Source organism: Myxine glutinosa, chromosome 4 (genome assembly GCF_964187855.1).
Source record: "Myxine glutinosa chromosome 4, kmMyxGlut1.1, whole genome shotgun sequence".
Taxonomy (NCBI): Eukaryota; Metazoa; Chordata; class Myxini; order Myxiniformes; family Myxinidae; genus Myxine; species Myxine glutinosa.
The window spans coordinates 132,207,434-132,227,868 of record NC_136264.1 but is presented as its reverse complement, the minus strand read 5'-3'; the positions used below and the strand labels follow the sequence as shown (position 1 = coordinate 132,227,868).

Here is a 20,435-nt window from a genome sequence, read left to right as displayed (position 1 = left end):
CATTCGACTGTCCGGAAAATCATCTACAAGTGGAGAAGATTCCAAACAAATGCCAAATTGTTCAGGCCAGGCCACCCCTGCAAGTTCAGCCCGAGAGCAGACCGCAAGATGCTGAAAGAAATCTCTAAGAACCCCAGAATGTCATTACGGGACCTACAGGTAGCTCTTGCCACTGTTGATGTCAAAGTGCACGAGTCTACCATTAGAAAGAGGCTGCACAAATTTGATCTACATGGGCGGTGTGCCAGGAGGAAACCTTTGCTGTCCAGAAAGAACATCAGGGCAAGACTAAAGTTTGCCAATGAACACCTTGGCAAAGACCAGCACTTCTGGAACAATGTGCTCTGGACAGATGAGTCAAAGGTAGAGCTATTTGGCCACAGTACCAGAAGATATGTTTGGCGAAAACCAAAGACAGCATTTGACCACAAGAACCTGATACAAACTGTAAAGCATGGTGGTGGAAATATTATGGTTTGGGGCAGCTTTGCTGCATCAGGGGCTGGGTAGCTCACCATCATAGAATCCATGATGAATTCTTCATTGTACCAGAGGGTGCTTGAGGATAATGTGAGGCCATCTGTCGGAAAGTTGTAGCTCAACCGAAGGTGGACCTTGCAACATGACAATGACCCTAAACATACCAGTAAATCCACCAAGGAATGGCTGAAAAGAAAGAAATAGAGGGTTCTGGAATGGGCTCACCATCATAGAATCCATGATGAATTCTTCATTGTACCAGAGGGTGCTTGAGGATAATGTGAGGCCATCTGTCGGAAAGTTGTAGCTCAACCAAAGGTGGACCTTGCAACATGACAATGACCCGAAACATACCAGTAAATCCACCAAGGAATGGCTGAAAAGAAAGAAATGGAGGGTTCTGGAATGGCCAAGTCAAAGCCCGGATCTAAATCCCATCGAGATGTTGTGGGGGGATTTGAAACGAGCTGTGCATGCAATTGTGCATGCTGTGCAACAATTTTTTGTTGAATAAATTATTGCAAAGCCAATTTCTCATTGTTTTTTGTTCAATTAGATCACCTTTATCGATACTGTTTAAATGAAGATCAAATATTGATATGTCCACATATGTTAAAAAGATTTTTAAAAACATTTCATGGGGTGTACTTACTTTTTCCACATGCGAAATTTGCATTTATGTTTATTTAAATAAAACAATGGACTACAAAATGGAAATGTTTCATGATATTTGTTGTATTATATCACTTTTATCTATCAATATTGTTGAAATGAAGATCAAATATCTGCGAATATTGACTGTACGGTCCCACTGTACTGTCTTTCCCTCGCGGTCCCTCTGTGCTGTCTTTCCCTCGTGGTCCCTCTGTGCTGTCTTTCCCTCGTGGTCCCTCTGTGCTGTCTTTCCCTCACGGTCCCTCTGTGCTGTCTTTCCCTCGCGGTCCCTCTGTGCTGTCTTTCCCTCGCGGTCCCTCTGTGCTGTCTTTCCCTCGCGGTCCCTCTGTGCTGTCTTTCCCTCGCGGTCCCTCTGTGCTGTCTTTCCCTCGCGGTCCCTCTGTGCTGTCTTTCCCTCGCGGTCCCTCTGTGCTGTCTTTCCCTCGCGGTCCCTCTGTGCTGTCTTTCCCTCGCGGTCCCTCTGTGCTGTCTTTCCCTCGCGGTCCCTCTGTGCTGTCTTTCCCTCGCGGTCCCTCTCTGCTGTCTTTCCCTCGCGGTCCCTCTGTGCTGTCTTTCCCTCGCGGTCCCTCTGTGCTGTCTTTCCCTCGCGGTCCCTCTGTGCTGTCTTTCCCTCGCGGTCCCTCTGTGCTGTCTTTCCCTCGCGGTCCCTCTGTGCTGTCTTTCCCTCGCGGTCCCTCTGTGCTGTCTTTCCCTCGCGGTCCCTCTGTGCTGTCTTTCCCTCGCGGTCCCTCTGTGCTGTCTTTCCCTCGCGGTCCCTCTGTGCTGTCTTTCCCTCGCGGTCCCTCTGTGCTGTCTTTCCCTCGCGGTCCCTCTGTGCTGTCTTTCCCTCGCGGTCCCTCTGTGCTGTCTTTCCCTCGCGGTCCCTCTGTGCTGTCTTTCCCTCGCGGTCCCTCTGTGCTGTCTTTCCCTCGCGGTCCCTCTGTGCTGTCTTTCCCTCGCGGTCCCTCTGTGCTGTCTTTCCCTCGCGGTCCCTCTGTGCTGTCTTTCCCTCGCGGTCCCTCTGTGCTGTCTTTCCCTCGCGGTCCCTCTGTGCTGTCTTTCCCTCGCGGTCCCTCTGTGCTGTCTTTCCCTCGCGGTCCCTCTGTGCTGTCTTTCCCTCGCGGTCCCCCTGTGCTGTCTTTCCCTCGCGGTCCCCCTGTGCTGTCTTTCCCTCGTGGTCCCCCTGTGCTGTCTTTCCCTCGTGGTCCCCCTGTGCTGTCTTTCCCTCGTGGTCCCCCTGTGCTGTCTTTCCCTCGTGGTCCCCCTGTGCTGTCTTTCCCTCGTGGTCCCCCTGTGCTGTCTTTCCCTCGTGGTCCCCCTGTGCTGTCTTTCCCTCGTGGTCCCCCTGTGCTGTCTTTCCCTCGTGGTCCCCCTGTGCTGTCTTTCCCTCGTGGTCCCCCTGTGCTGTCTTTCCCTCGTGGTCCCCCTGTGCTGTCTTTCCCTCGTGGTCCCCCTGTGCTGTCTTTCCCTCGTGGTCCCCCTGTGCTGTCTTTCCCTCGTGGTCCCCCTGTGCTGTCTTTCCCTCGTGGTCCCCCTGTGCTGTCTTTCCCTCGTGGTCCCCCTGTGCTGTCCCCCTGTGCTGTCTTTCCCTCGCGGTCCCCCTGTGCTGTCTTTCCCTCGCGGTCCCCCTGTGCTGTCTTTCCCTCGTGGTCCCCCTGTGCTGTCTTTCCCTCATGGTCCCCCTGTGCTGTCTTTCCCTCATGGTCCCCCTGTGCTGTCTTTGTCCTCGCGGTCCCACTGTACTGTCTTTTCCTCGCGGTTGTCAGCTCTTTCACGAGCCTCGATTCAGTATTTAAAAAAAAAAAAAAAAAAAAAAAAAAGCTGTATGTTGAAATATGTTGAAAAAGTCAAAACTTTACATGGGGTGTACTTACTTTTGCACGTGACTATCTCTCCCGGGAAAACGAATGTTACTCTTTTCATTACAGAATACAAAATGACATTTTTTTAAATTAAAGATTTCAAACAAACTTCTTTAAAGTGAACGTGCACATAGATTATAAAATAAGAACGAAAAAATATCGAAAAAGAACGGAAAAAGAATACAGCTCAAATGGAAATGTCCCTTGGAAAAAAGTCTTTTGGGCGGTGTATAAAAACATAACATTGCACCTTCGTGTCCCACGAAAACACAAGTTACTCTTTTAGTTACAGCATACAAAATGACATTTTTTAAATTAAAGATTTCAAATAAACTTATTTAAAGTGCACGTGGACATACCGTATAAAATAAGAACGAAAAGATATCTCAGCAATTTCCCGTCTGTTTATTTATTTATTTTACATATGTGAATTACACGTCCATACACACGTGAAATGGAGTTTGTTTATTCATTCTGGATGTGAATACGATGTTGAAAACTGGTGTTAAAAAAAAAGAAGAAGATCCATGGAATGAATGGAAGTTTAAACAGGATTGCCTTTACTTCCGGATAATAATGATGAATGAAATAAGAACAAAGAAATATATGTCGGCATCATTGTTGACGTTTTTGTGACGACTGTCATCAAACAGAAAAGTAATATCTTAACGGAAAAGAAAAAGCTAATTTTTATATATATTTATCGATATTTTTCCGTCAGCTATTTGGGCGGTGTATGATACATCGTGCCACGATTTTTTATATATCTCGGCATTTTCCCGTGTGTGCGTGAATTTTCTCAATTATTGCTGATACCGAGTCTAAAACCATCGATAAAAATGAAATGAGATGGTGAGTTAGATTGGAGATAAAGGCGTGAGAGAGTCTTTATATTGTTGCGGTTTTGAGAACCCACACTTATCTGTGCTGTCTTTCCCTCGTGGTCCCCTCGTGGTCCCCTGTCTGGGTAGTGGTTCCTACAGAACGCAGCCTCGAGTGCGTGCAGCTGTTGTTGAGAGAACGTGGTTCGATGACGGCGACGCGTGGGTTGCCCGGGACGGAAGTCGTTGTTGCCGTTGCCCGGGACGGGCGGTTGCCCGGGACCTCGTGGTCCCCTCGTAAATATAACATCATTAAAGGTTAAAGGCTGCACCCCATAGATAGGCCACAAGCAACACGTAGGTCACCATAGGACGTCAGTTATTTCATAGTATGTGTTTAGATAAGGCCATTCCCAATAGTTGCATCTGCGTTGCGTAAAACAAATAAGAGTAGGCCCCCTCGTCCATTTTGCAGCCTCCCTCCAAGCGACGCCATTAAGCGCCCTCCAGTTTGTGCCCCATCGGCCCTCCCAATTTGTTACGCTCCTTGGCCAGCAGCCTTCGTTGCCCTTGGGCTTCCGCTCGAACCAGCCCAAAAGCCACGAGGTGAGGCCCGAAAAGGGGGCGGAGCCCAAGGATGGAGGTGCGGCCACATCAAACAGCCATCAAGGCGGAGCCGGTAAGCCCTCACCAGCCAACCAGGGCGGAGGTGAGATCGCCTAACAGGGCGTGGTTGGGGCTTCGAGAGCGTTCGCTGGCTTATCTTATAAAAGCGCTGACACAAAGCCCTTCAAGAGAACTCGTTGGAAGGTTGGCTTATTAAGGACTGTGCGGAGAGGGCTGACTGGGCGAGCTCACATGAAAAGTATAAGTATGAGGGTTGAGTACGAGAGGGAGAGACGCGCTGTGGCAACCAGCTTCACCTAAGGCGAGCGCGCGGCACGCATTGCCGAGGACTGCAGCGTGCAGGAGGACATTGGGAAAGGGGCGCTTGGATCAGAGTAATACCGGGAGCGCGTGTGAAGGCGCCGGTACACATATTACATAAGCGGCCAAGAGCCACGAAGTCGCGCTAGCCCAGCTTACCCCTTCCCCATCACGATAATTGTCCGTTTACGCCTACGCTACGCGGAGAGCTGCCTGCCGGGTTTCCACCATCGCCTGGTACGGGTCGAGGACCGGAGCCTGAACGCCATCGCCGGACCTTCCACCCTACCATCTGCATCCCCGCGTGAGTCTGAAGTCTGAGACCGAGTCTGAGAGCGAGCAGGCCCGAGTCCAGGGAATAAGCTAAGACTGTGATTAAGACTGCCCTGTGTCCTTTTCCTTCCTCTTTCTTGTACATTCCTTTCTTTTCCTCTTCTTGTACATTGTTAATAAATTACTTGTTCTTTCTGGTTTCCTCTTAATCCGATCGTCCTAGTCTTTTCTCAATTGGGTAAGCGTGGCACGATTCGGAACCGCTATAATCGGGTCTAGTCAGTGGTTAACAGCTCGGATCGCGCATTGCTATCCGCTTGGCATATTCTATCAATATCCATGATTCGGGTGGGAGTTATTCCCTCGTTTCCGGTCAGCGTTAGTACTTAGGTAATAGCGAATCCCTAGTCCTAAAAACCCTACCTAACGCTGCCCGGGAAGGACGTTATAACCCCCAGGATCGCGTCGGCCAGATAAAAGACAAGGGTATCAACCCCCACTTGATAGGGGGAGAGCCGACGTCGGAGATCTGCAACAATATTATAGGCCTTTGAAAATGCATTTCGTTCTATAAACGGAAACTTTCATCGGATTTTCTTCCTGTTTTTTTTTTTTTTCAACGGAGTCTAAAACCATGTTAACGACTGTTAAAAATGAAATGACACATCAAATTAGAGTTGAAATAAAACAGAGAGAGAGCAAGACACCACGGGCCTAACAAAACAGGCCTCAAAGTTATGCGAGTAAATAAAATGGTGGATATTTGTTTTTGAAGCCTCTTCCAGAATGGGTGGAGCTACTCTCTCAACGGAGGAAGCCACACCCCAGGACAGACGTTCGACAAACAGACAGAATCAACGACGGAGAATATAATATACATCAAAGGTTTTGAGGCACTTGTGTGAACAGCAGCATTTTCTTCAGTAGGTCTGCACTCTACATCTTATCATTCATACTAAAATACACAATTTGGTGTCTGTCTGTCTGCCTGTCTGACCACGATCCATTCAGTCATTGCTTATCCAACCTCAAATAAACTTGACATGAGGATTAAGGGTCACATGATAGAAGTTGGAGCGAATTAACTTTCCCCCCTCCCCAAGGAGCTATTCCTTATTGGACAAATACCATGTTAAGCCTTATCGTGGTGTTTTTTTCCAAGGGGCATGAATCACCACAACTGTCTTCTTCGTCCTTTCTAAATACCTCAAAAGTCCAAGGTTAGGTGGGAATATTTCACCATTAGTAATTGTTGGATTGAGGCAGGTTTTGTTGAGAAAAAGTACACCAGCCTTGAGAGATTATATTATATTCCAACCCCTGCTCTGCAGGGAAAAATGGCCTCTAAAGGTGGCTCTTCTTCTTCTTCGTCTTAATTCAACTGTCTTCTTAATGATACTTTGACAGTTTATCAAAAAAAACCTCAACATTTGGGGATGTGGTTATCGTCGGGATTCTATTTGGAGACAATATTGCAGTTAGCGGACCAACTGTGCTTTGGAATAGCACATTATCGGCACTTATGTTCAAATTCTGTGAATCCAAATCTGAATCACTGTTGATAATTAATCGTACATTTCAAAAGGCTTGACGAGTATTGCGGGAGACCACCCACAACCAGGGCAATCCCAGGAGACATCGGGATTGAAAAGGAAGGAGTACACAGACATACTCATCGATAGACAGCTCCTTATGGTACCAACAGTCACAGTCTGAGCAAGCAACAGCTTGTTTTCCATCTCACTGCTTTATTACCGGTCACAGAGTATTTGGGTTTGCATGGCATTTTCAATTACAGTTTTCGCAAATATTGACATGATGATGGTCATAACAGGGATTTACTCATCACGATTTGCCAATGTCAAATAGGAGATGAATAATTGTTCTTGCTCGGTGCAATTTGTCAAATGAAACTTCCCCACCATGAATTTGCTCCGGACTTTGTACCCACAGCCTACTTTGTATCCGACATGAAACCCAGGCCCAAGGCTTACATCACTCGATTCCCACCTGACTTGTGTTGATGATGAAATAAGTTGAAATTATTAGACCTTGGATTTTTATTAGACTTATTATTAGACCCTATTGTGGTGTTGCCTTTCAACGAGCTTCAATTCTCTTATGACGCCAGCGTGCAAGGTATGTCCCGGTCCACACAAAAGAGCCGGTCCCAGCAAAAGAGAAAACCGACACCAACAATCGGTTGCCAGTAAAGGAGAGATCAAAAGCCAAGGGGCGAGTTTGATGGTATGGTTGATGGTGCGGCGTCCTCATCGTAGAGCAGCCAAAATGACATCACCAGCGGTTCGAAGTTTGGCGTTGTTGTCCGTCCATCATGTCCCCCCTCATGTTTTCGCACCTTCCTTTCTATAAATTACAAGTGAACAATGGAGAAAAAGTCTACGGTATTTGAACCTGGGTTCCTCAAATTATGAGCAAGTGCTCAAAGGGGAACAAGCTCCATTAAATGGGAAACGAGTCATGACTGGTAACTATCCCTCATTTTTAAGAGGTACCTTTGTGGTGTTATGATTTTTAATCCCCCAAAACACTTTCCCCATAAAACTCAAAGATAAATGCAATTGCAGCAAACTACCCACGACCCAATACAAATGATGCCACACCTCTATAAGAAAATAGTTACATTTATGGGGTAAGGGACAGTAGTTGGAAGGTAAGGCCTTTGGGGATAGTTAAGATTTAAGGCCTTAGCACCATTGCGTTCGTGTACTTTATAAGGCTTAAACGTATATTATGGTCATGTGCTAGGGATTATTGTCTGGCGTGCAGCTCATTCGAGTGATGGATGTTGGCCATTTTAGATGAGAGAGATTAAGGATATCCTGTGGTTTTTCTTTTTGTTTTTTTATGTGGAAGGCTCCAGGCACAGACTATGTCGTCCTCATCGAGGCCCGGCCTAAATAAAAGAGCTGCATTGATATAAAAGTAAAGAAGGAGAGAATAGTCTGAGTTTTTGAGAAAGCAGAAAATCTGCTTTTTGAAAAGGGGAAGATCATAAGTGTTTGGAAAGACATGTGAAGGTAAAGAGTTCCAGAGTTTGGCAGTGGAGGGGAAGAAACAAACATCATAACGGCCCACCCTTGAGTTGCCAATGGCCACACAATAATCATGAGAGGTAGTGGCTTGTCGAGTATTCCGTGGTCTCGCTAATGGCGGAGGTATACAAGCAGCAAGTTCTTGGGAGCAGAAACCAAAGTAATATCTGTAGAAAAGAGAAAGAGAAAGAGAGCCAACTTTACGACGTAATTTGAGCGGGTCAAGTTTTGAGGTCAGATTGGGAGAGTTGATAAGTCGAATTACTTTTAATTCAATTCTGTCCATTAAGTATGTGGAACTAGAACCTCCCCAGATGTGAGAGCAGTACTCTATACAAGGGCGAATCAATCCTTTATATAGTTGAAGCAACTGTTGAGAGGAGAAGAATCTTCGCCATCTGAACAGGACTCTGTTTCTTCGAGGCAGATTTAGCTATTTGTGTAATGTGTGGATTCCAGGATAGATTTAAAGTTAGGGTAATACCTAGTAGGTTTATTGTATCACATGGTGTAATTGTGGATTTTTATGTAATGTAATTTTTGTAATGTAATGAGATTGTAATGTAAATTTTTTTTTTTTTTTTTTTTTATGGTGTAATTGTGGAGCTTTCAAAGGAGATTGGAGAGTTAAGAGAAGTTTCAGAGAGAGAGATGGGAAGAAATTTAGTTTTAGAAGCATTAAATTTAATCTGATTACATTTTCCCCACTGGGAAATCTTGTCCAAATCCGAATTTAAAGAGGTGGTTGTGATAAAACGAGATACAGATCGATTGAGGGAAGATGGGGCAGATGGGAAAAACATGGAGGAATGCAACGTTGAGTCATCAGCATTTGAGTGCATTTGGTTATTTGTAGAAGAAAGAAGGTCATTGATAAAAAGAAGGAAGAGTGTTGGAGACAGAACAGAACCCTGAGGAACACCGCTGTTGATAGGGAAGGAGGGAGATGTTGAGCCATGGACAATTACAGAGATAGAGCTGTCAGAGAGAAAGCTCGATATGAGAGAGCAGAGTGAAGGAGGAAAGCAGAAAGAGGGAAGCTTGAATATCAGACCCCAATGCCAAACTCTGTCAAAGGCTTTTGAGATATCAAGGCCTACAACAAAGGATTCCCCAAAGTCTCTCAGAGAAGAAGCCCAGACATTTGTAATGTAAGAAAGGACATCACCGGTAGATCTTGCCTTGCGAAAGCCATATTGATGGTCAGATAGAAGACTGTGGGATTCAAGATGCTTGAGGAAATGGTTATTGAGAAGACATTCAAAGACTTTGGAAATAGTAGAAGTCAGAGCAATAGGACGGTAGTTGGAAGGGTTTGAACGATCACCCTTCTTTAAAATAGGCTGCACTAAGGCATGTTTCCAGGAAAGAGGAAAAGTTTGGGTTTTTAAACAAAAACGAAACAAACGAGCAAGCACGGGTGCAAGTTCTGAAGCACACTCCTTCAAGACACAAGGAGGAACGCCATCTTGTCCGTTTGCTTTGCTTGTATCCAGAGAGAGGAGTACTTTTTGGACTATATGGAAAGAGATTATAGGGAGCGCATAGGATTGGTAAGGGGTGAATCAGAGGGAGATGGAATGTTGGAGTCATCCAGAGTGGAATTAGAGGAGAAAAGGGAACCAAAAAGAGTTGCTTTCAGTCGGAGAGACAGCTATAGTACCATCAGTCTAGTGTTGATCCGGGCAAGAGGGAGGCAAACAGGGCATCCCCACATCCACACCACAATGTAATCACAGTGCGTGCACAGCGGCACATGCCCTCCTTTTGTGAACATTTTGGAGGAAGAGGAAGGATTGGTTTAGGATTGGAGGATTGGTTTAGGAGCGGTGCCGCCAACTGGCAAATGTTGCTGCTATGCATGGGCACAGAATATAATTAGTCGGCATCTGCCAAGCACTGATGAAATGTGTTGAGGGTGGGGATGGAAACCATAAAAAGAGGGTGCTCTGGGACTGGCGCACTCTATTATTTAACCACCCCTTGACAGGTACACCGAGACCCCAAGCCGTTCGAAAACCTCCAACATCATTCTGAGACAAACTGCCAGTCTTAATTATGTCACCCGGTTCAATGTGGTTATTGAAGGTGTGGGCCCTTAGGTGGGGTTAGTACTTTAATTTTTGTCTATTTTGTGTTTGAGATTTCATGCCACCTGTCATGTGCTTATCATATTATTGTACTTAAGCCGTGAACATGTCTGTTCTTGCCATATTTTCCAGTGGACGATTCATTTAATTGAGAACTCCTGGAAGGAAATAAATAAATTAGGGCAATCCCTTTTGCTAATCTCCTATGTTAGACACCCACTAAACTAAAGACCCATCACAATCAATCGGGCAGCACGCCATCGAAATTTGGACTTGAGGCAGCTTTCCCTAGGATTAATTCCTGACGTGTGCAGTTCCCGCCTTTCATCACTTGCTGTTGTGGGTAGAGGACATGCACACGGCGAATGTAAACAATGGTAAGAAATGTTAAAATGACAAGTTACAGCAACAAAACAACATGGCAATACGAAAGGAAAGATCAAAAATACCTTTGTGAGTACAGGACTGCATTCTGGTTGGTCGCTGTCAAGCTGCTCCAGTTTGATGACAGCAACGTAACCAGACTTGTGATCATCGTCGGGCTGGCAATAAGCCAGCGGGTGGAACTGCATGGGCACAAAGCAAATTTGTGGCAAGAATCAATGCAAGAAGAACCGAAAATGTTCAGCAAAAGCAATGCAAGAAGGCATAGTGAATGCAAAGTGCATCAGCTACATAAATGAAGGAGTAAATATCAAATCAAATGCAGACATACTGGCATAGAAAAGTGAAAATTGCACTTGTGTGCTCTCCAGGAAGCAGTAGAGAAAAAGAAAACAGACAGAACTGGAGAAAGATGAGCAAGACAAGTACACAAAGATTACAACAGAAATAAATGGCAAAAAAAGTAGAGCAATTGACAAAAATCTACTTCAAAGGTACCAATTTGGTACATTCAATCACACTCTTCCCTCCAGGGCTTCAAAGCAAATGTGCACGCCTTTATAGACGCCTGTTTCCTTCCCTGTTCTGAAGGCGTTTCGTCAGTGCCCAGCAGTCGATGAGTGTTGGCCAATCATCACTATCACACCCCAGTAAAGCATTCATTATTTTAACATACAGGTTTTATGGTACAGTACTTGCAATAATTAATCAGGCATTGCACAGTGCCATCCATAAGTATTGAAAGAGTGAAATCAAATTTGTTATTATTGCAATATACAGTACTCAATAAATTTGGATTTGAGATCAAAAGATTAATGTGAGGCGAATGCAGGTCAGCTTTTATTTCTTAGTATTTCTATGCATACATGTTTTACAAACTGCAGAACAACAGAACTTTTATGTTCAGTCCCACCATTTTAGGTAAGCATTGGAACAGATTAAAGTACTATAATTAAATGGTTAAAGTACTATAATGGTTAATATTTGGTTGCATATCACTTGCATGCAGTAACTGCACTGAGCATGTGACCCATCGATATCACCAAATTCTTGATATCTTCAAGATGCTTTGCCATGCCCTAACCTAACCCTAACCTAACTTTGCCCTAACCCTAATTGCAGCCATTTGCAGTTGTTGTTGTGTTGCCCCAGTCATTTCTAGTTGAACAGACCAGTGGCATGGAGATAGCCAATCGATCTCACAGGAGCGACCCAGAGATCCCTCCCATCCAAGATGTTGTGCTCTTGCCTACGTAGTTTTCCATGATGTTTTTTATTGTGTGTGGAGAGGCCTGGTAGTGGTTGCAGGTCCATTGGTGACGTCGACTCGATGTTTGTAGTGGAAAAGTTGTGAGTGGTGTCCACAGCGAAGGCGTGAAAGGTGATCATATCTGGAGAGTTGTTTCTCTGTGTCATCGATGGGTGGCAGTTTTATGCCCAAGATACCGTTTGGGCCCATGTGGTTACCCTCGCCAGAGGAGAGGGTATTGCATTTGAATCCAATTGTTTGTCTGTTTGTCCGAACAGAATAAAAATGATTTTCTCTGCAATCATTGGTCCGATTGACAGGAAATTTTCACCATAGGTGCACCTCCTCCTTTAGATTTTTTTTAAATGTTAATTATGACGTCATATGCCACGTAGTACGGGTGAAATCTTGGAAAAAAACCGAAAAACTTTGCACCTCTATATTTCCAAAAGCGCTGCATAGAAAAACAAGACCAAAAGTCTAACGGCGGCGTAGCCGGGTTTGTAAAATATTATAAACCACAAACACATGATTAGCTTTTTAAACAATCGCTAATGCTGTTTCTAACATTAAACAAAGAAATTTGGCAGAATCCAGACATCCAACAGGTAGGTTTTACTTAAAGAACTGAGCGAAGATCTACTGTCATCTATATAACCCACAAGGGTTGGAGATGTGCTCATTTACCAAGCAGCTAGCTCGTGCTTGCCAAGCCAGCCATTCCTTAAGAGTTTTGAATGGAGTACTTGCTCGAATGCTTTAACCACTTGGCCATGTCTCCACAAGAAACATGGTAAATGAACACACACCCAATGTTCTTGAGACCTGACCATAGAGAGACTGTAATCTATATACCCCAAACAGGAATGACCTTTCCTGCCGCTCCCGAAGTGAGAGGGTGTTTACGCCGTAATGACATAATATACGTCACGACGAAGCACAACGGCCGGACACAAAACTTCTGCTACTTTAATATTGTTATGGTTTTTAGAACCTTCACTAGTAAATTTTAGTAAATGTATCCCTTATAAATGTCCCCCTATAGATATCCCCATCAATTGGCTGGTTAAAGATCGCACCCTAGTTAGTCCATGAACAACACGTAGCGAACCATAGGCCCTCTTCGTAGTTATTTCATTATTGTGCGTTTCAGTTAAGGACCTGTTCCCAATAGTTGAACCTAGGTTGCATTAATCAAATAAGATAGGTCCCTTTCAATTTCCCCAATCGCCTCACCCACGTCTCCGCAAGGTAACGGTCGAGCAGCGTTCGCTGCCGCTTGTCTTGGTTCGTTTGATTGCCCCAAGCCGCCATTAGCCATGCGGTCCAGCTGAGGAAGAAGGGGGCGGAGCCGCCAGATCACGGGCGTGGCATGCCGACGCACCACCCGAGGCGGAGTCAGCGAACCCCGACCGACCAACCAGGGCTGGCAAGGTACCATCGCGGGCGTGTCTCCATGAAGCGCGCATCGATTTGCAGCACGGTAATATAAGCGCGGGCGCGAAGCCTTTTTACGAGTCGGTGAGAAGGCACGAGAGAGAGGTGATCCGGCGAATGGGTCCGTAATGGCGACCACAATACAATCGTCAACTGACATTGGCCTGGCAGTGCGTGTGAAAACGAATACGTGGAGCGGCGGCTGGCTGTTCGCCTCGAGCCCGTAGCGTGGACTGGAGCCACCTTCGACGCTGCGCACCGGCCCGGACCTGCCTACCCTCTCACCTGCACGGACCTTCTCCTTCTTCCAGTGATTCCTGCCTGCTATTCCCCTTTCGTGTGAGCCTGTTTGTTCTGTCTGGGCGTTGATAATTAAGACTGTTTTAAGGTTTGCCCTGTGTATCTTCTTCTTCTTCGTCCTGTATATTACTTTCGTTTCTCTTCCTTTTGTTTGTTGTACATAATTAATAAATGTCTGTTATTTCTTACCTTTGGTTTCTTCTTTCTTGTCAGATCGCTTTCGTGATTTCTTTTGATTGAGTACCTGTGGCACGATTCGGCCAATGCTCGGAATCGGGTTTAGTCCCTTGGTAACGGCCCGAGTCGCAGCTCGCTTAGCTCGGCGCAATCCAATCACGCTGCGGCCCGGGTGGAATTATTTCCTCGCTTACGGCCGGTGGTAGTACTTAGGTATTAAGACAAATTGGGCTTACAACCCTACTTACCATCGACCGGAAGTGACGTCATACCCCCAGGACCGGTCGGACGGCCAGCTTAACAGGACAAGGGGATTAACCCCCCCCCCTTGCTAACGGGAGTGCCGTCCCCAGATCCGTAACAACATATACAAGATTATATATTTAACCTAGCCTGGTGTTGGCTTAGCGGTTAGGGTGCTGGCTTGGGATCCTAGGATCCTGGGTTCGAATCCCGATCGATCGCTAAATTAACGCCAGGGGGGTTGACTCAGCCTGTCATCCTTCCGAGGTCAGCAAATTGAGTACCAGCTTTCTGGGATGAATGATCACGGGGTGTACCCCGATTTAGAATAGGTACACCGTATCCCTGCGCATCGTAAGAGGCGACCAAGGGTTGGCATCAGGAAGGGCATCCAGCCATAAAAACATTGCCTCAAACAGGGAACCATGATTGTCATGGGGCTAACCCCCACTCCAGCGGGGAAAATGGCCTTAAAATGATCATTCATTCATTCATATATATATATTTAACCTCCAGTAACATTGCAGTCACTACAAAGGGATTTGTGTTATGATTGGATTTATTATAATAATAACGTTACGTTATTATTATGAAAATTATATATATATATTTTAAACCGAGGTGAATTCCTTACTTCCGCTTTTACACCGCTTCAATCCATCGACTTTCCATTCACGACATTGGGATTAAAGTGTTATGGTTATATTTACTGTATTTTTATTATTACGAAAACGATACTACTGAAACGATACACGACTGTATTAAGAAACCTGGGCTTAATTTGTCCGAAGATGTCCCATAACGCCTAAGGCCTATACGTACCATATTGTTAGAAGAGCCGTAACGTCTATGCTATCAATATTTCATGATCATTTTAACAATCGATTTGTTTGTGTTCCACACTGAATGAAAAACGTAAAGTTAGATCATGGCGATTGTGATATATGACAGTTTCGACAATATATTCGACCTGAACAACATTCAAATTAAAATGGCAGTGCTTGGAGAGTCAGCCGCAGCACCACCATAATGACATCAGACGTAATCACATCACCCTGTCATGTGACCAGATTCTCAGCTCTGATTGGTGCACGTTTGAGGACACACACACACACACACACACACACACACACACACACACACACACACACACACACACACACACACACACACACACACACACACACACACACACACACACACACACACACACACACAGCTAGACGGCTCTGCCCGATGGGCTACGCTGTAAAAATGACATGGCTCATTGAAAAGAACTCTCCATTGGGAATAACACATGTTAATGATGATGTCATGGGTTCCTCCATTATGACGTCATAATTCGACAAATACAAAACTTCATCCGATCTAGATGAAATTTTTGGAGTGTCATCTATGGATAAATTGGTGGAGAAAAAATAATGATGACGTCATCGGTCACGTGGTTCGGCCGCCATATTTGTTTTAACACAGCTTTAAAAACCACTAAAACATCCTGGGGAGGGTCTGCAATCTACGATTGCTCTTGTTTATGGTGACGAATGTGGATTTTTTTTTTGTAGTTTCCGTTGTTTCGTGGGGGGGGGGGGGGGGGGGGGTGTTGTGAAGGATGTTTAATGATTTTTACTTCTGTGTGTAGGTGCTCGATGGGTATTGTTAATGTGAAACCTGTGATTTTATGAAGGGCCTTATTTTGTATGGTCTGCAGGGTGCTGAGATACATGTTTGATAGGCTGGAGGCCCAAGATGACCTGGCATAGTTGATGACTGATCTGATGTACTGTTTGTATGTTGGTGATGTTGTTTCTTTGTGGTGTCTGAATTTCGTGCCTGTGAGTGCCCCAAGTGCATTCAGCCTGGGTGTGCATGTGTTTTTAAAATGTTTTTGATATGATCTGAGAATCTGAGAAATGCTTTTTCTGGTCTTCATCAATGATCTCTCTGACTCTCTTGAAAATCCTCTTTATCTCTTTGCTGATGACTCTACTCTCTGTCGCTCCATTCTTCATCCCTCAGATCGGCAGTCTGCTGCCTCCTCACTCTCTGCAGACCTGGACAAAATCACAGACTGGGCAAACAAATGGAACATGTCTTTCAATCCTGACAAATCTCACTCTCTTACGGTCTCTCCGAAAAGACCGACTGGACAACCCTCCCATCCACTTTCTGAATAATCCTCTCCAAGAAGTTCTGTCACTCAAGCTTTTGGGTCTCACTATCTGCCATGATCTTTCCTGGGAAAACCACATTTCAAATCTGGCCTCCAAAGCCAGTCGCCGACTGGGCATCCTCCGTCGTGCGAAGTCCTTCCTTGGCACACCTGAGCTCCTCACCACATACAAGGCTTTCATCCGCAGCTCAATGGAATACTGCTCTCCCCTCTGGGCTGGTGCTCCTGCCTCACACCTAGCTCGTCTTCACGCTGTTGAAACCAAAGCATTCAGAATCATTGGAATCTCCCACGATGAAGCTATCTCTGAGGGCCTTTCACTCACTCACCGCAAGCAGGTAGGTGGTTTTTCTGTCTTCTACCGACTCCTCTCCGGCCTTGCCCCCCCAGCTCTCTCTGGGCTCTGTCCCGCAAATATTCCTACAGGTCGCACAAGATCTGCCTGCAACCCTCTTATGGTCAAACTGCCAAAATCAAGACTCTCTGCTCACCTTCACTCCTTCATTCCTCTTTTCTCCCGCCTCTGGAACAAACTCCCTCACTCTCTTCAATCCCACTCCACCCTCCAGGTCTTTAAAACAGCTGTTCACCACCATCCCTTATCTTCCCCCATCCAAAACCTTGATCTTTTCTATCCCCGCTAATTTCACCCCAATTCCACTTTTTTGAAATACCAACTTCTGTCCTGGAAGTCCTTGGTGTCCTTGTGTTTTATACTTCTCCCTACTCCCCCCCCCCCCCCTTCCCACGCCTCCTCCCCCGAAGCCCTCTCCCTTCCACACATCTCCCTGCTCTCAAATGTTGTGTTTGCATGCTTCCCCTTCTCTCCCCATCTTGTTTTCCACTCCCTCTTTTTATATATTTTGTTTGTCTGGTTGATATGTTTGTGAAGTAAATGTTAGCTCTTTCACGAGCCTCGATTCAGTATACCAAAAAAAAAAAAGAAGAAGAAGAAAAAAAAAAAAAAAAAGACGGATGTGTTAAAAGTGATGGAGTATTTTTGTTTGGTGTGTGTGGAATAATGATGTTGTTCAGTGCGATGTCTGGTGCAGCACATATTTTTGGTGTAATTTGTAATTTGGTGTAATTTGTTGGAAGAGTGATTGTTGATTTTTAGGGGGATACTTTTAGTCTGTTGGTGGTGAGCCAGGTTTGTAGCGTGCTGAGGAAGGGTGGAAGTTGTCCTGTGGTGATGTTTATGTTGCTATGAGTAGAGGTGATGGTTATATCGTCCGCATATGGGGCTAATTGCATGTTCTCGGGTGGGTGTGGAATGTCATGCATGAGCAGATCAAGTGTGGGGGAGAGGACTAAGCCTTGTGGGACTCCATTCGGAAAGTATAGTGTGTGTATACTATAAGTATACCTGACGTATACCTGAAAGTATACCTGACGCTAAAAATTACGAATGACTGTCTGCATGATAGGTAGTTGGCCAGCCAGTGTTTGGTGTTGTTGCGCATGTTTGTGTTGAGTATTCTGTTTGTAAGAGCTTTGGGAGTGTGTCAAACACTTTGCTGATATCTACTGAAGTGAGAATAGTGCGTTTTGGTGGTTTTTCTATTGTTTAAGCCTTCAAAGGTGTTGTTGTGGGGTTTGTGAGGAGAGTGGTGGTGGAGTGGTTTGGTCTGAATCTGTGTTGGGTGTGTGAGAGCGGGATGTGATTGTTTGGGAGTGCAAGTTCAAGGCGTTCTGTAACTTTGGAGGGTGTGCAAAGTAATGTGATAGGTCTGTAGGAGGCTGCTTTGGTGGGATCTTTGGTTTAAGGAGGGTAATGATTTTACCGTTTTCAAATTTGGGGAATTCTTGAGTGTTTGGAGGAGAAATTGCTTATATTTGTGAGGGATGATATGCCATTTGGTCCAAGGTGTTTTTAAAGTAAATTGGAGATGTTGTCATTGCCGGTAGCCTGCGAGTTTTTGATGATTTTTTGTTGTTTGCGCAGGAGTGAATGGTGTGATGGTGTTGAGTTGGTAGATGAGTTTGCGTCTTGTAATACATTTTTTCTCTTTTCTAGGTCCTATGTAACTTATGTTTGTGTAATGGTCGAGGAGGATGTCAGCTTGTTGTTTTTGTGATGGTATAATGGCTGTGGTAGTTATGGCTGCATGTAATGGTGTTATGCCGCTGGTGAAGTTATTGATGCTGTTTATGGTTTTGCATAAGTGCTTGGTATTGGTTGGATGGTTTAGTGTTTGAAGAGAGGAGTGCCAGTTCTGTGTTTTTTTCACAAGTATTTTGTTGTTGATTTCTGTGTTTAATGTTTAAATCCTTTCTACTATGTCTGGTGCTTTGGGTGTTGGTGTGTTTTAGATTGGCTCGTTTGATGAGGTGTGTGATTTCTAGGGAGCAGTTTGGGTTGTATTTTTTATATTGCCCTTTGGAATGTGTTTGGTAGCTGTGGTTGTGATGATCATATTGAACTAACTGTTTGATGCGGATATCAATGTTGGTGATTGTTATTTATAGATGGTTGGCAGTGAGTGCCCCGGAAGCATTGACGGAAAGACGGTGGCAATTCTATGAGTGGGAAAAAAGTGCATACTTGGTCAGGGTCACCCAGATAGCTCAGATGGCAGAGCACTGGTTGTTCACCAGAGGACCTGGGTTTGATTCCTGGTCTGGGTGTGTAATTTTCCTGCATATATTAATTTAATTATTTTGCTGTTAAGTTGTAGAAATGTTTGTTCAGTGGCATGCTCAAAGTTATCCCACATTGCTTTTTTGTAATTGGTGAATGATTTGTTTTTGTTTGCATTGATGTCTATAGTTGTGTTCATGGTAATGATGATAGGTAGGTTATCTAAAGAGACTTGTGCTGTTCTCCGCATGGTTATGATGCAAAGTGATGGAGAACAGAATGTCATGTCTGGTGACGAGTTATTGTAACCACCTTGATGTGGTGTGTGTTGGTCTGTATTGTTACATGTAAATAACGAATTTACTTGTGTGGCAATTGTTTGGCCTCTGAAGTTTGACTGGTGATGGATGGACCAGGCCATGTCCTTTGCATTGAAGTCCCCTCCAATGATGGTGTTTGGGAGGGAATAAATGTTCTGCAGTTGTGGTGAGTATTTGGTTGGTACAGTGGGGGTATATAAATGTAAATTGGTACAGTATGTAAATGTTTACGTTTGTGTGTTCTTTTTTGTTACTAATTTTAATTTTGAAAGGTTGTAGTTCAAGGGTGTTGTCTGTTGGTATAAATGCTTTTGTGTCTTGTGTGATATCTGTGTATCAAATTGAATTGTGAATGTATGTGATGAGGCCTCTACCTCTGGTGTTCAGTTTGCCTGTGTGTATGGGTGTGTAGTTAGGGATGGTCGGTGTTTTGTTTTTCTCATGCGTTTTCATTTGTTGTTTGATTTGGGAGTTTCTAATTTTGGTCTCACTTCAGCAAGTGAAATGTATGCTCCATTGGATTTAAATCAGGAGATTGACTTGGCCAGTCTAAAACCTTCAACCTTTCCCCTGATGAATGGCTTGGTTGTGTTGGCAGTGTGTTTTGGGACATTGTCTTGTTGCATAGTAAAGCGCCGTCCAATGAGTTTGGAGGCATTCTCTTGTACATAGGCAGACAAAATGTTTCTGTGTACTTCTGAATTCATTCTGCTGCTGCTGCCATCATTAGTTACATCATCAATAAAGATGAGTGAGTCGGTTCCAGAGACAGCTGTGCAAGCCCAAGCCATGACACGACCTCCACCATACTTCACAGATGAGGGAGTATGCGTTGGATCATATGCAGTTCCTTCCTTTCTCCACACATTCACCTTTACATCGCTTTGGTAAAGGTTTAACTTGGTCTCGTCTATCCATAACACTTTGTACCAGAACTCACTGGCTCACCTGTATACCTCTTGACAAATTCTAATCTGGCCTTTCTATTTTTGGTGCCGATGAAGTTTGCATCTTACGGTGTTGCCTTTGTAATTCTGTTGTCGAAGTCTTCTGCAAATGGTAGATTGTGATACTTTCACCCTGCACGTTGTTGGTCATGACACGTTGGTTTTGGTCATGTTGGTTGTTTTAGAGGTTCTTTTTCACAGCTCGGATGATTTTTCTGTCATCAACTGCAGTCGTTTTCCTTGGCTGACCTGGCTGTTGTATGTGGCTAAATACAGTAGTGGTTTCTTTATTTTTCAAGATATTCCAAAATTGTTGTATTTGCTATGCCCAATATTTGTGCTACGGTTCTAATTGAATTCTTCTGTTCTTTCAGTTTCCAAATTATTTGCTTGTCTTTCATAGACAGTTCTCTGGTTTTCACCTCGATTTATTCCTACTGACACCAAAGGCAAACTCCCAAAAC

At 44.7% G+C, this 20,435-nt stretch overlaps 1 protein-coding gene across 2 annotated transcripts in view; it reads right to left on the bottom strand.

The window, feature by feature from the left end:
* The window catches only part of LOC137425234 (uncharacterized), a 54,089-nt gene that overhangs the window by 13,612 nt on the left and 20,042 nt on the right, over positions 1-20,435 (bottom strand). Inside the window, exons 1-2 of one of the 2 annotated variants that reach the window (XM_068113445.2) lie at positions 10,879-10,972; positions 10,613-10,729 (exon numbers count right to left, since the gene is read on the bottom strand). In XM_068113445.2, coding sequence (XP_067969546.2) covers positions 10,613-10,729; positions 10,879-10,884 — 123 coding nt within the window. In that variant the 5' untranslated portion in view covers positions 10,885-10,972. Of the gene's footprint in view, positions 1-10,612; positions 10,730-10,878; positions 10,973-20,435 lie in introns of those variants that run through there. The other variant, XM_068113443.2, reaches the window with a different exon arrangement.